Source organism: Mustelus asterias, chromosome 4 (assembly GCF_964213995.1).
Source record: "Mustelus asterias chromosome 4, sMusAst1.hap1.1, whole genome shotgun sequence".
Lineage (NCBI taxonomy): Eukaryota > Metazoa > Chordata > Chondrichthyes > Carcharhiniformes > Triakidae > Mustelus > Mustelus asterias.
In genome coordinates this window covers 50,340,979-50,356,344 of record NC_135804.1, presented here as the reverse complement: position 1 = coordinate 50,356,344, position 15,366 = coordinate 50,340,979, and the positions used below count along the sequence as shown (strand labels likewise).

General features: G+C 45.1%; 1 protein-coding gene across 1 annotated transcript; it reads right to left on the bottom strand.

The window, feature by feature from the left end:
- Nucleotides 1–7,497: 7,497 nt before the first annotated feature.
- Nucleotides 7,498–14,793, bottom strand: LOC144492280 (tubulin polymerization-promoting protein family member 3-like). Its single transcript, XM_078210274.1, has 3 exons — nucleotides 14,603–14,793; nucleotides 9,674–9,827; nucleotides 7,498–7,689 (listed from the first exon to the last, which is right to left on the bottom strand). The coding sequence occupies exons 1-3, from the start codon at nucleotides 14,791–14,793 to the stop codon at nucleotides 7,498–7,500; spliced, it is 537 nt and encodes a 178-aa protein (XP_078066400.1).
- Nucleotides 14,794–15,366: the final 573 nt, after the last annotated feature.

The following is a 15,366-nucleotide window of genomic DNA, read 5'->3' as shown; positions in this document are numbered from 1 at the left end:
AGGCTACTGAAGAAGATTAGGGCACACGGAGTTGGGGGTAGTGTGTTAAAGTGGATTGGGGACTGGCTATCCGACAGGAAGCAAAGAGTCGGAATAAATGGGTGTTTTTCCGGTTGGAGGAAGGTAACTAGTGGCGTGCCGCAGGGATCGGTACTCGGGCCGCAACTATTTACCATTTATATAGATGATCTGGAGGAGGGGACGGAGTGTAGGGTAACGAAGTTTGCAGATGACACAAAGATAAGTGGAAAAGTGAATCGTGTGGAGGACGGAGAAGATCTGCAGAGAGATTTGGACAGGCTGAGTGAGTGGGCGAGGATATGGCAAATGGAGTATAACGTTGATAAATGCGAGGTTATACACTTTGGAGGAAATAATAACAAATGGGATTACTATCTCAATGGAAACAAATTAAAACATGCTACCGTGCAAAGGGACCTGGGGGTCCTTGTGCATGAGACGCAAAAGCCCAGTCTGCAGGTACAACAGGTGATCAAGAAGGCAAATGGGATGTTGGCCTATATTGCGAAGGGGATAGAATATAAAAGCAGGGATGTCTTGATGCACCTGTACAGGGCATTGGTGAGGCCGCAGCTGGAATACTGTGTGCAGTATTGGTCCCCTTATATGAGGAAGGATATATTGGCATTGGAGGGAGTGCAGAGAAGGTTCACCAGGTTGATACCTGAGATGAGGGGTTTGGATTATGAGGAGAGGCTGAGGAGATTGGGTTTGTACTCGTTGGAGTTTAGAAGGATGAGGGGGGATCTTATGGAGACTTATAAGATAATGCGGGGGCTGGATAGGGTGGAGGCGGAGAGATTCTTTCCACTTAGTAAGGAAGTTAAAACTAGAGGACACAGCCTCAAAATAAAGGGGGGTCGGTTTAAGACAGAGTTGAGGAGGAACTTCTTCTCCCAGAGGGTGGTGAATCTCTGGAATTCTCTGCCCACTGAGGTGGTGGAGGCTACCTCGCTGAATATGTTTAAAGCGCGGATGGATGGATTCCTGATCGGTAAGGGAATTCAGGGTTATGGGGATCAGGCGGGTAAGTGGTACTGATCCACGTCAGATCAGCCATGATCTTATTGAATGGCGGGGCAGGCTCGAGGGGCTAGATGGCCTACTCCTGCTCCTATTTCTTATGTTCTTATGATTCTTAATTGCCCTCTGAAATGGCCCAGCCAGCCACTCAGTTCAAGGGTCATTAGAGATGGACGATAAATGCTGGCCCGGCCAGTGATGCCCACATCCCATGATTTAAAATAAATGAAACCCATCAGTGGCCTGAAACATACACATGAGGACGGCCTAAACCGGGATGTTGGGTTTATGTCACACTATCAGTAACCCCCACAGCTTGCTTCCTGGACTTGCAGAATCTCACTGGCTGTCCTGTCTGGAGACAATACACATCTCTTTAACCTGTGCTTAATGCTCCCTCCACTCACATTGTCTGTATCTTTAAGACCTGGTTGGCTGTAGAGATTCGCATTCTAATCAGTATTGTGTAACTTGATTTTGTGTCTCTGTGCCCTGTTTGAGAGCAGATTTCCACTCCATCTGACGAAGGAGCAACGCTCCGAAAGCTAATGGCATTTGCTACCAAATAAACCTGTTGGACTTTAACCTGGTGTTGTTAAAACTCTTACTGAAACATGCACACAGGACTTAATAGACCATACAAGCTTTTGCTGATGTGTATGTTGGAACCATATATAAATGTTCTGAATATCTGCTGTTTCTCCAACCATTCCACCAACTGTGGCAAAGAGACATTTGGAAGCAAGTTACAGCCACAAGGCTGCTGTACAATTCTTATTAATAAATACCTTTTGTGTTCACTAATGCAGTCTGTGAAAGTGTATCTTTACAGTTTGTCAAACCTGAGTCTAAAAAGTGATCAAATGAGCTTGGAAATTCAAAATCTGTGAGTTGACTGAAAGTTTATGATTTGATTGTCAAATCACCACAATGCACAAAGCCCTGCAATCTCTGCCAAAAGTTGAGTATAAATACATCTGGAGAGAAGCTGTCCTTTTAGAAAATAAATGCTGTAGTGAAAACATGCTTGAGTGCAAGCTGTGTCTGTGAAAGCCCTTTGTTTGTATCTCCATGGAAATATGGGTAAACATGTTAAGTCCCATCGCTAGTCAGAGTCTATTGCTGTGTGATCTCTCACTGAATCAGTGAAGCAGGCTCCCATGGCCAAATGGACATATTTCTTATGTTCTTATTTCGGGCTTTATTGCATTCAGTTTTAGAATTTTATCACAAAGAGCTTCATAAATGCCATGCGTTTCTGTTGGTGTCAGAAAGTTATTGATCAAGATTCAGTTTCCATTAACTATGAAGGTATTTGTATCTCCAAGATATTGGGGGCATTGTACAAACAACATTCAACTACTATGTGGAATAGATTGTAGTCAGCTCAAGCTCCCAATGTAACCAGTGTGAGGAGCATAGCAGCTATTTGGAGAACCTGGTGATTGTGAGAGGGAGGGGGGGAACCTGGTTCCTGGTGTTGGCAAAGGTCAAGGTGGCTGAGTGAGAGATAATTTTGGGGATGTGAGGGGTGTGTGAGGGGGTCCAGTTGGAGACTGGTGTTGGTTCACTTACCCTGGCTGAGCGAAGAAGATCATTCATCTTCTTCCCACACTGCTGCTCCGTCCTCTTCTTGAGTACACTTGCACTGACCAGGGCTGCCATTGCATCCCAGGCAGGGGTGGTGACCCTGCTCGAAGGCCGTCTCCTGGAGCTGGGGTTGAGTATGTCCCACCTCTGGTCCATTGCATCCAGTATCCTGGTGAGGGCCTCTTGAAACGCGCGGTGCTACCTTCTTGGCTGCCATCCCCTGCAGTTGTTGTGGAACAACATTCATATGGAGCTCCCCAGTGCTTGCAGCAGTTAAGTTGTTGCGGGGCAGGAGAATCAAAGGGAGCACACTGCTGGAGCGGCGTGATCCTCATGGTCATAACAAATATTACTAATCAGGCATAAGATTTGGTCTGAAAACACGCTGGTGCCTTCAGCGGGCAATACTCCATTTCTCACTCCAAAACCAATACTCTGCCATTTTTTCAAATTATGTCCCCTATTTCTAAACACCCCCACAAGCGTAAATATCCTCTCAGCATTCACCAGCCTGTCAACTCCTCTCGGGATCTCATCAATTTAATTAAGAACCCCTCATAAGTTCATAAGATATAAGATATATTCGGCCCATGGAGTCTGCTCCACCCTTCAATCATGGCTGATATGCTCCTCATCCCCATTTTCCTGCCTTCTCCCCATAACCCTTCAACCCATTGCCAATTAAAAATCTGTCTAACTCCTCACTGTCCCAGCATCTACCTCATTCTTCTAAACTCCAATGGGTATAGGCCCAATCTGTTCAACTTTTCATCATGAGGTAACTCCTACATCCCAGGAATCAGTCAAGTTCAGGACAACCAACGTATTTTATAGTCAACATTTAGTAACAGTTGTAACGTAAGAAATGTGGCAGACAATTTTCACACATCAAAGTCCACTAAATGGCAATGTGATAATGACTAGATAATTGGTTTTTGTGATATTGGTTGAGGGATAAATATTTGCCAAAATCTGGCGGTGTCCAGTCCGGACTGAAACCTGGTGTGTGCCTCTCCGGATGCACACCCGAGTTTCCACTCCAAATTTTCTGGCACTCAGTGCACAGCGAATCAGAGTGTGTGGTTTTCGCTGTCACTCTGATGGGCGGGGCCTGATAGAGCCAGCAAGGCTGGCTCTACAGAGATCGGGGCGCCATCTTTAAAGGCAAGAGTGATACCACAGTCAAGTTAAATTGAACTTTTAAAAAACTTCTTTCACAGGATGTGGGATGTATTGCCTTTGAGAATGTAGTGGTGAGCTGCTTTCTTGAACCACTGTGATCCATGTGGTGTAGGTCCATCTACAGTGCTGTTAGGGAGTTCCAGGATTTTGACCCAGCGACAGTGAAGGAACTGTCTTTGATATAGTTCCAAGTCAGGATGGTGTGTGGCTTGGAGGGAAACTTGCAGGAGATGGTGTTCCCATGCATCTGTTCAATTCAAGTAAAGCAAGCTGAGAAGAGCTTTTGTGGCCGATTGATAAGGTATATCCTTCTAGATTTGGTGAATGGGATTCAAAATGATCATGAACGTTTCCCTTGAATTCAGCTTTACCAATATCTGAACCTACAGTTGACAGAATATTTTCTACATTGGGCAAAGGAACAATTTTGAATTCTTCTAAAAATTTACACCTCACTAAATAATGCAGAGAGGAGGTCTTGTGGTGCAGCATCCCTACCTCTGGACCAGAAGCTCTGGGTTCAAGTACCACTATAGGACCTGATGACCAAAGGAAAAAAGGTACTTTCATAATGTGGCCAAACAGGTTGAGTGTGACAACCTGCAAAATCATCCCAACATGCCAATAGCTGGCAGTAAGAGTGGGAGAAATGTCAGGAAATGACCATCACCAATAAGAGACACTCTAACCACCGCCCCTTGACATTCAAGGGGGTTACCATCACTGAATTCCCCCACTGTCAACATCCTTGGGGTTACCATTGACCAGAAATTCAATTGGACTCACTACATAAACGCAATGGCTACAAGAGCAGGTCAGAGGCTAGGAATACTGGGGCGAGTAACTCACCTCCTGACTGCCCAAATCCTATCCGCCATCTACAAGGCACAAGTCAGAAGTGTGATGGACTACTCTGAACTTGCCTGGATGGGTGCAGTTCCAACAACACTCAAGAAGCTTGATACCATCCAGCACAAAGCAGCTCACTTGATTGGCATCACATCTACAAACATCCACTCCCTCCAACGCCAACACTCAGTAGCAGCAGTGGGCCTGATTAATATTTTCATTGTAAGTGCCGAATCTGGGCGTAATGCAGATCCGACTTAGAAATCTGCTTTCAGGCGCCCCCATACGCTCTCAGCCATCTCCAGTCCCATTCGTGCTGTGGGTGGGGCTTAGCACGGCCGAAACGATCGGAGCTCTGAACTGCGCATGTGCAGTTTGAAAAAAATTTGAAAAAGCACGCCTGAGAAAGCGGCCCAGGAGCGACAAGCGGGAGCGATGGCACCCACACACATCACTGTTCCCCTTTATCCATCCCCCCCCACTACCCACACACATCACTGTCTCCCTTATCCACTCCCCCCCCCACTACCCACACACATCACTGTCTCCCTTATCCACCACTCCCACTACCCACACACATCACTGTCCCCCTTATCCACCCCCCCACCACCAGACAACAATCAGCCCTCCCTCCCACCACCAGACAACGATCAGCCCCTGCCCCCCTCCCCTCCCCGCTGATCACCCGCAGAGCGGCAGCGGACCCCCCTGTCCCCCACCAGAGATCCATCTGCCCCCCACCACCAGAGATCCATCTGCGCCCCCACACCAGAGATCCATCTGCCCCCCTCCCCACCAGTGAGCGATCGGGCCTCCCCCCCCACCTAGATACATCTTACCCACCTCCCTCCTCCCCCCCCAGACAACGATCTGGCCTCACTCCCCTCCCCCCCAGAGAATGGTCTGGCCTCACCCACCAACCCCCACCATACAACGATCTGGCCTCACTCAACCCCCTCCCCCCCACCCCCAGAAAGAACTGGCTTCACTCCCCCCCGCCCCCAGAGAATGGTCTGGCCTCACACCCCCTCCCCTCCAGAGGAACACCTGACCCGCCTCCTCCTCCCCCCACCACCAGACAACGGTTGGCCCTCTCTCACCCCCCCCCCCCACCCCGAGATACATCTGACCCGCCTCCTCCTCCTCCCCCCCACCACCAGACAACGGTCGGCCCTCTCACCCCCCCCCCCCCCACCGAGATACATCTGACCCGCCTCCTCCTCCTCCCCCCCAACCAGACAACGATCTGACCTCACTCCCCTCCTCCGCCCCCAACCAGAGAATGATCTGACCCGCCTTCCTCCTCCCCCCCACCGCTGATCTGAGTCAGAGAGCCGTTGGAAGCTCTGAACGCGCTCTTCAGAGGCTGGAGTGTCCGTTTCAGACTTTTATTTAGCGGGTCCATTACAGCATGGTTCCGGATTGGCAAACGTGGTGGTAAAGGGGGAAATACTGATGAAGTTGGGCGGGCAGTTCATTAATTCAATTTAAATGCATGTAAATGCATTTAAATCGTCATTGCGCCCGTTTTGGGCGCGAATCAAATCGCCGCCATTCCCCGGTTTCGGTAAAGTGGCAATCTGCGCGGATGCGGGTGCGGATTGCGTTAATGGCCTCCCACCCGACTTTACCACGTTTTCGCGCCCGGAGGCAATAGTAAAATAGGGCCCAGTGTGTACCATCTACAAGGTGCACTGCAGCAATTCACCAAAGATCCTTAGACAGCACCTTCCAAATCCACAACCACTTCCATCTAGAAGGACAAGGGCAGCAGATACATGGGAACACCACCACCTGCAAGTTCCCCTCCAAGCCACTCACCATCCTGACTTGGAAATATATCGCCATTTCCACGCAGTCGCTGGATCAAAATCCTGGAATTCCCTCCCTAACGGCATTGTGGGCCAACCCACAGAGCATGGACTGCAGCGATTCAAGAAGGCAGCTCACCACCACCTTCTCAAGGACAACTAGGGATGGGCAATAAATGCTGGCCAGCCAGCGACGCCCATGTCTCATCAATGAATAAAAAAAGAGACCCCTGGTCAGCCATGCTTGATGTGGGGTGACACTCCTCAAGCTATAGGCCTCTGGTGACAGACTAGCAGCCTGTTCTGGAATAACTAACTATGGAGACAGACAGAAGTCTGCCTTACTGCACCACCAGGTGAGGGAAAATAATTTGAATTAATGTAATAGTGTGACAAAAACATCACAAGAGGAAATAATATTTTGAAGACAGGAGGTGTGCACTAATGTGTTTCACAAACCAATGACTGGGTAGAGGAGAGGAAGCTGTGCTATACCAAACCTGGAAATGCTTTATACTGCTATTAAGTGTATAAACAGGAAAGTGCTCCACTCAGTACTCTAGTCTGACCAACATTAATAAAAAACTGTCAAAGTAAACTTGCATTTCCTACATGTCTGTACTCGGAGCAGTTCATATTTTAACTCTCTCTGTAGATAAATTGCTTGAGAGTAGAACTTTAGAATGGGATGTTTTCTGTCAATAAAGAGTGAACTGTGCATCATTTCATAAGGTATGTAGAAGGAAATTCTCCTCTCAAATCCAGTTTTTTCTATTCCATATCAATTGAAAAATACAGCGTGTGGGTGAGTGTAGTGCCGCCGTCAGCTATTTGTGCGATTGCTGCTCACAGTTACGACTCTCAATCATAAGTTGCGCTTATTACATAGAAAGTAGCAGAAATTAAAGTAAAAATACAGATGTAATTTGGTTGTTTTATTGAAAACACTGGAGGACCTTGAGCAAATTAACGAAGGGCGATTGGATCATTTGCTGACAATGTTCCGGGGAGCATTTTATGATCATTGTTTTTTTATTTTATCGTCGTAGGTTCCAGCTCCTTTGTAATTCCCCACATAACCTGTGTTTTCTGCTATGTCCTCCCTGCCACTTATCCCTCTGCCTTTGCCGCTTTCATCAAAGCGTTCTTTGTGGGATCCAGTGTACTTAGAGGTGTCTGTGAGTCTATCAACACCGCCTCCTTTGTATGAAACCTAAAAGAAGAAATGCTTTATTCGACTTGAAGATACAGGTACAGATAGATATCTGGTCGACTTACAAAACTTGGAGCCGATCAGTTTTATAACAAACTTGTGTTGCGCTCGTATAAGATGCTCTGGATTCAATCATTTCATAACTACAAAGCACTTCAAAAAGGAAAATAAATGACTGAAGCAGCCATGTGAACTGGAAAGGCAAGATGCCATCTTGTTATTATCCCAAATGCATCAGGTTTTCAATTTAAGATACCTAGAAATTATGTAGGCACACTGCACAATGGGTAAAATAAAAACAGAAAATGCTGCAAATACTCAGGTCAGCATCTGTGAAAAAGAGACCAGATTTAAACTTAGTGTTAGGGTTAGTGACGATCAGCCATGATCATAATGAATGGTGGAGCAGGCTCGAAGGGCCAAACGGCCTCCTTCTGCTTCTATTTTCTATCTTTCGATGGTGATTAAGTATGCTTTGGAGGAAAGGATACTAAAGAGGTCAGAAACAAGATCTATGTTGTAGTCTCCCATAGGCATAAGCAACATGGAAATAAGCATAGAGGCCCAAAAGATTGTTACTCAGTCTGACACTTATTTACAGAGTTAAACATTACAAGCATACATCTCCGAACTCAGCCACACCACAGTTTCAAGACATGTTTCATTATATGTGCTTATATAACCCCAGTTAATGCCCACCACTAGCATTCAATTAATATACAAATAACGCACTCCAGTAGTTAGCTTTGCTCTCCTCATAGCTATGCACCAGGTCTTCCCACTTGTGAAATAATGTTGCCACTATTGATTGCTATAAACTAACGGGATCTTGAAGCTGTCCAGATCACAGGCTTTAGCTTGTTTGAATCTGTACCCAGCTCTGTGGTTGTTGCAGATCTGTGGTCAGACCAGTTATACGTGCCTCAACCTGATGGGGTGAAACTTAGCGGGCCCATTTGCCACCACAGGTGCAAATTCCATTATGGCTGTTAAATGTCGCGAGACGGCCATAACAGGATTTGTGCCAGCGAAATCTCAGTTTGAGATTTTCCCTGCACCTGCCCGCTGATGTGATCAGGTTCATGCTTAGAAAGGTTTGCATTGATTTGCATGGATTTAAATGCATTTAAATATAATTAAACTGCTTTACACCATAGCATCCAGCCCCGTTGAATGCTTCTTCTTAGAGAGAGAAAGGGGAATCCCTTCTGCTGAATGGAGTGCTGCTGGGATTTGGAAGCACGCCACGATTTCAGGGGAGATGGAGATTAAAGTGAACAGGCCACCTCAAAGTTTTCACAGTTGACAGACAGGAATGAAGATTTTGATTAGCGAGATGCTTGAAATCACCATGCCAGGCGTGATGTTCAGGTTTCCCAGGGTTAGAAGGCGCAGAGTAACCACTAGAACCCCATCCTGTGGGAGAGTGCCGAGGTCAACCCCTTGCCTGCAGCCCAACCCCAGCCAAGCCCCAGATCCTTGGGTGGACCGTCCCTCTTTAGCCTGGCAGTAACTGCATTTACCTACATGATGCCCCTCGGGGTCCAAAGCGCCATGTCCACAATGCTCGTGAGCAGCAACAAAGCCCGTCCACCCACTGGGGAGGCGGGTGAATGGCAGGAGGGCTTTGAATTGGGCTTTAAGCCCACTAATTACATTAAAATGAGCTGTTTGGAATAATCAATGGGTTCCCGCCTGGTCTGGGCAGGAACCTGATTGGGGGCTGGGGGTGGTGCAGACTGGGTGAATGACAACAGGATTGACACCTGTCAGGAATCCCAATTTAGCCCCAACACCCCATTCAACTGGATTCCCGCCAGCGGGGAACGGGGTCAGTGAATCCCCCCCCTTAGAGTTCAGGAATTTTAGAATAAAGTTTAGCAACTCAATAAAACTGAAGATCCAGAAAGGAAACTGATGGAATCTCAATGACAAGTTTGAATACAAATGATGTAATTCCAGACCCGAGCTTTGATTTGCTTACCGTCACTCCTGCATTAGTTGGATCTCTCCCAGCAATCAGAGCATAAATTGATGCCAGTGCCTCCTCTTGATTTTTGCCTTTAAATCTCTTTGGAGCGAGTTCTGCCAGAGCCATTTTAAACTCTTCGAAGGTAATTACTCGCGCCGACTTGGATCTGAAATTAAATAATGATTAACCCCCTCTATTCAGCTTCTAAGACATCCTGGACTACCTTTATTTTTTTCCACTAGCAGGCAACCTGCACCTGGATTTTAGATTGGAGGTGTTTTCCATGTCTGGATGCTGTCTTGAAATTTGGGAATTCCAGAATTATGGGCTTCCCGAACATCCTTTAGATTTTAACTGCATGTTAAATTTTGTTTTTCTCTCAGTTTTCAGGCCACAACTAGCCTGAACAGAGGCCTAGCGGGCAAGAAATCCTACAGTACAACGGCACACCTGAGCCTAGCTGAGAATAAGTGAGTCTAGTTGTAAGAGATTATGGGGAAGTGTCTGAGAATTCCAATCAGGGGGATAGGAGCCTGATGATGGGGGAAGAGCAGGCAGTTGGCAAAGGTAGCTTGTTGGGTCTGAAGCAGACCCTTCACTTCATCCTGGCCCACAAGCAGTGCTGTAAAGGCTTTCCAAATATTGAGCACTTTCTTTTCGAGAGATTTCCTAACATTAGTCCTAAAATTGTTTTAATTAGTAAAAACCTGTCACCCCAAGCTCTGCTCCCATAGCTTAATGTAAAGTATTATTCTAATTAATCTTTTTGACTTGCTATTTTATATACCTTGTTATGACCTAGTTAGGAGGAATAAGCTGACTCCTACCCTAGTCCCTCTCTGGGTTGGTTATATGAGAGAGTTTGAATTTAAAGGAAATGTGATATAGCCAATTCAGTGTGTATTTAACTGCATACAGTCATGTGTAAGAACTAAGCCAGCCAGATTCCTGGAGTTAACAAGAGGTTTGTTTTATTAGTAAAACTCACTCGGGGAAAGATACGGAAATTATTAACAAAAAGGTTTAAAACGTACAAATACGTCCAACCACCCACCAATGCACGAAGCACATACGACTTCCCCAGGCATGCACAAAAAGCAATAAAAACTTCACGGAGTATCAGATATTAAAACATGGCCAAGGAAAGAAGGTAAGGTCAGAAAGATGGATTGTCCAAATGCTTGTTCACCGTTGGAGATTGACATTCCATGGTGGCTGCTGTTTTTTAAAATTTACTCTTTTTTTAAATGGAGTGTGGGCATCGCTGAGAAGGCCAGCACTTGTTGCTCATCCCTAACTGTCCTTGAGTTGAGTGGCTTGCTAGTCCATTTCAGAGGACAATTAAAAGTCAACCATATTGCTGTAGGTTGTATTCACATGTAGGCCAGACCAGGAAAGGACAGCAGAATTCCTTCTGTAAAGGACATCTAATGAAGCAGATGGAACTTTACAACAATCGACAATGGTTTCATCATCACTACTACTGAGACTAGCTGTTTAATTCCAGATTTTTATGAATTGAACTTAAATTCCACCAGCTGCCATGAACCTTCTCTGAACTGCTTCCAATGCATGTGGACTGGTAGACCAAACTGTCCGCAGTACTCTGTGTAGTCTCGCCAATACCCTGTGCTGTTGCAACAAGACTTCCCCACTTTTATGCTCCATCCCCCCTTGCAATCAAGGCCAGCATTCCATTTGATATTTTCCTAATTACTTGCTATATCTGCATGCCAACGTTTTGTGATTAATGTTTGAGGATTTCTCCCTTTAAATAATACTCTGCTTTTCTATTCCTCCTGTCAAACTGGACAACCTTGCATTTTGCCCCATTATATTCCATCTCCCACATTTTTGTCCACTCACTTATCATATCTACATTCCTTTTGCAAATTCTTTTTATCATCCTCCCAACTTGCTTTCATACCTGTTTTTGTAACAGCAGAAAATCTGGCTTCAATACAGTAAGTCCCTTCATCCAGATCATTAATATGGATTGTAAATAATTGAGGCCCCTGCACTAATCCCTGTGGCACTCCACTAGTTACAGTTTGCCAATTGAAAATGACATATTTATCCCAAATGTGTTTCCTTTTAGCTAAAAAATCCATTGCTAATATATTACCCCAACACCTTAAGCTCTTATCTTGTTTAGTTACTTTTTATGTGGCACGTTATTGAATGTCTTTTGTAATTCCTACATCTACTGGTCCTCCTTTATCCACTCTCCTTGTTGCATCCTCAAAGAATACCAATAAATTTACAAATACAATTTCCCTCTCTGCCTGACTGATTTATGATTTTCTAAATGTCCTGCTATTCCTCCCTTAATCAAAGAATCATACAGTGTAGAAGAGGCCCGTTGGCCCATTGAGTGCACTGACATGCAAGAAACACCTGAACTCCCAGTCTCGCTTGCCCCAATACCAGAAAATCCCACCCGAGGTCAACGAACTTTTACATGGTCCATGTCCCACCTGCTCTGATTCCTGCGGTGGGTGGGGTGGGAAAATTCTGCCCTATGGGTCTGACAACTTCCAGATACCAATACTGAAGACTTGTGCTTCAGAAATAACTGTACCTCTAGCCAAGCTGCTCCAGTACAGCTGCAGCACTGTCATCTAACTGGCAATGTGGGAAGTTGCCCAAAAATGTCCTGATCACTAAATCCAATCAGCCAATTACTGCCTCATCCTTCTACTCTCAATTATCAATAAAGTGATGGAAGGTGTCACCAACAGTGCAAACAAGCAGCAATTATTCGGCATTGACCTGTTCAATGATGCTCAGTTTGAATTCCACCTGAGCCATTCAACACCTGACCCCATTAAAACCTTGTTCCAAATGTGCACAAAGGAGCTGAGCTCCCGGGGTGAGGTGAGAGTGACTGCCCTTGATGTCACAACAGCATTTCACAGAATGTAGACTCAAGGAGCTCTAGGCAAACTGAAGTCAACGAGAATCAGGGGAGTAACTCTCGTGGGTGGAGTCATACCTAGCACAAAGGGAAATGGTTGTGGTTGTTGGAGGCTATTCATCTCAGACCCAGAATATCACAGCTGGAGTGCCTCCAGGCATCATCCTCAGCCCAATCACCTTCAGATGCTTTATCAATAATTGTTCCTCTATCAACTGCAGAAGTGGGATGCTTCCTAACAATTGCACAGTGTTCAGTTCCATTTGTAATTCTTCAGATAGTGAAGCACTCTGTGTTCATCTGCAGTAAGACCTGGACAACATTCAGGCTTGAGCTGGTAAGTAACAAGTAACATTTGCTTCATACAAGTGTCAGGCAATGACCATCTCGAACAAGAGAGAGTTTAACCACCTCCTGTTCACATTCAATGGCATTGCCATGATCAAATCCCCCACCATCAACATCCTGGAGTCATCACAGACCAGAAATCAGCCATATAAATACTTTTGGTTACAGAAGCAGAAGAGGCTGGGGTGAAAACCTGTGGAATTCTGTGGTAAGTGACCAAATCTTTTCTACAAAACTACAATACAGAAATCAAGAGTGTGATGGAATACTCCTCCTCTGTCTTGGTGAACTCCCATGACACTCAAGAAGCTCAATACCATCCAGGCCAAAGCAGCCCATGTGATCGGTACCTCATCCATCACCTTAAACACCCTGCCTCCACCACCACTGCACAGTGGCAACAGTGTCTACCAACTAGAGGTTGCACTGCAGCAACTTGCCAAAGGTTTCTTGTACAGCACCTCCAAAACTCACCAACCTGGGAGGACAGTAGCTCATGGGTACACCACCACCTGCAAGTTCCCACCACATCACACACCTTCCTAACATCAAATACATCACTTCCTTTATTATTGTCACGTTAAAATCCCTCCCTAACATCATTATTGGAAGTATCTTCACCACACAAACTGCAGTGGTTCAAGAAAGTGACTTAGACCACCTTTTTGGGGTAATTAGGGATGGACAATTAATTCTAGCCTTGCCAGCAAGAAAAGCAAAAAGGACATTCAAAATGTTGTTGGATGTTCAACTGGGTGTGTTAAAGCAATAGATGGGTGAGCTTCCATGAGCTAAACTTTTTTTTATTACTTGTCTTGTTCTTTTCAGATGTGTGACAACAGTTATAAGTATAAAAGTAGTTGGTTCTGTTTTTGGAAGGCAATCGTCTCAGTTCCAGGACATAACCTGAGGAACTCTGAGTGATGTCCTAGGCCCAACCATTTTCAGCTGCTTCAACAATGATCTTCCCTCCATCATCTCAGAAAAGGGAATGTTCACTGATGATTGCAGTGTTCAGTACCACTCCCAGCTGCTGAAACAATGAAGCGTTCTGTGCCCATGTGCAGCAGGCCAGACAACATTCAGGCTTGGACTGATAAGTGGAAAGTAATATTTGCACCACACAAGTTCCAGGCAGAGATTCTCAAACAACAGAGAATCTTATCATCTTGCCTATTGAAGGACAAAGCAGAAGACACATTGGAACACCATTCTGCAAGTTTCCCTCTAAGTCACCATTCGGACTTGACAATATATTGTCATTCCTTCTTCATCAGTGAAACAAAATCCTGGAACTTCCTATGAAACAGCACTGTGCTGGTACCTTCACCACATGGACTGCAGCGGTTCAAGAATGAATGCAGCTCACCACCACCTTCTCATGGGCAATTAGGGATGGAAAATGAATGCTGTCTTTGTCAGTAATGCCCACATCCTTTTGAAAGAATGATGGTATAGAACTCTGTCGATCAGATTACTACTGTACTACATCAGTATGTTTGGTGATCTGTATGAGGATAGAACAGTAATCATTATCTTCCTGATAGCCTCGCTGGGACTGGAAATGACCATAGCTACATCAATGACCTGAGTCACTGAGCTGGCTTATAACATTATCTTTTATGAAGGCATAAATTAGAAGAAAATCATATTGTTAGTCAATACCTGGTACCTACTTTACTTTTGAAAAGAGAATGTCCACGTCAGTTGAAGTGACCGTTTTGCCATCGATGATTTTGCAATCTTTGCAGATTTTGGACCAGTTTTTCCCATTCATTTCATTGCCACTGGAGCTAGTGTCCCCATGCATTGCAAACCTTCGAAATGACTCATGCAGAGCTCCCATATCATTTGATGTTCCTGCCATTTTTGAGGTCCCACAGCTTGCATAAGTTATCCTGTGTTGAATATGAAGAGAGGGTTTAATGTTTAGGCAATGAGCTCCATTGCAAGCTGCAGAGAAGGGATTGCATATAGCGATTGAAGGTGGTGAGAAATCATTCTGGCTAATCCATTAACACAGCATTAGTGTTTGGTTTAGTTGTATGGTAATAGTCTCACCTTTAATTCAGAAGGTTGTAGGTTGAAGCCCCATTCTGGAGGCTTGAGGACATATTGTGCAATACTGTGGGAGTGCTGCATTGTTGGAGGTGCAGTCTTTCAATGAGACATTAACGCAAAGCTGTGTCTGCTCTTTCAGATGGATGCACACTTGTTGGACAAAATGGGGTGTTCTCCCTTTGTTCTAGCCAACATTTATTCACTAGCATTGACAACAAATAATCCAGCCACTTATTTCATTGCTGCTGGCGGGACATTGCTCAAAATTTACTATATATATGTACAAGTCTTTCTTTTTAATCTTTTAAAATATTTAATTCATTCATAATTCAGATAATAATATCTGGAGAGGGCTGTCATTAATAGAACTGGTGGCAAC

Bases quoted from the DNA above. Each gene is read 5' to 3' on its own strand.
- LOC144492280 (XM_078210274.1), bottom strand. From the start codon at position 14,793: ATGGCAGGAACATCAAATGATATGGGAGCTCTGCATGAGTCATTTCGA. The intron at 9,828-14,602 runs GTAGGTACCAGG...ATTTAATTTCAG, and splicing joins ATTCTCTTTTCAAAAGTAAA to ATCCAAGTCGGCGCGAGTAA. The intron at 7,690-9,673 runs GTAAGCAAATCA...TTCTTCTTTTAG, and splicing joins CAACTAATGCAGGAGTGACG to GTTTCATACAAAGGAGGCGG.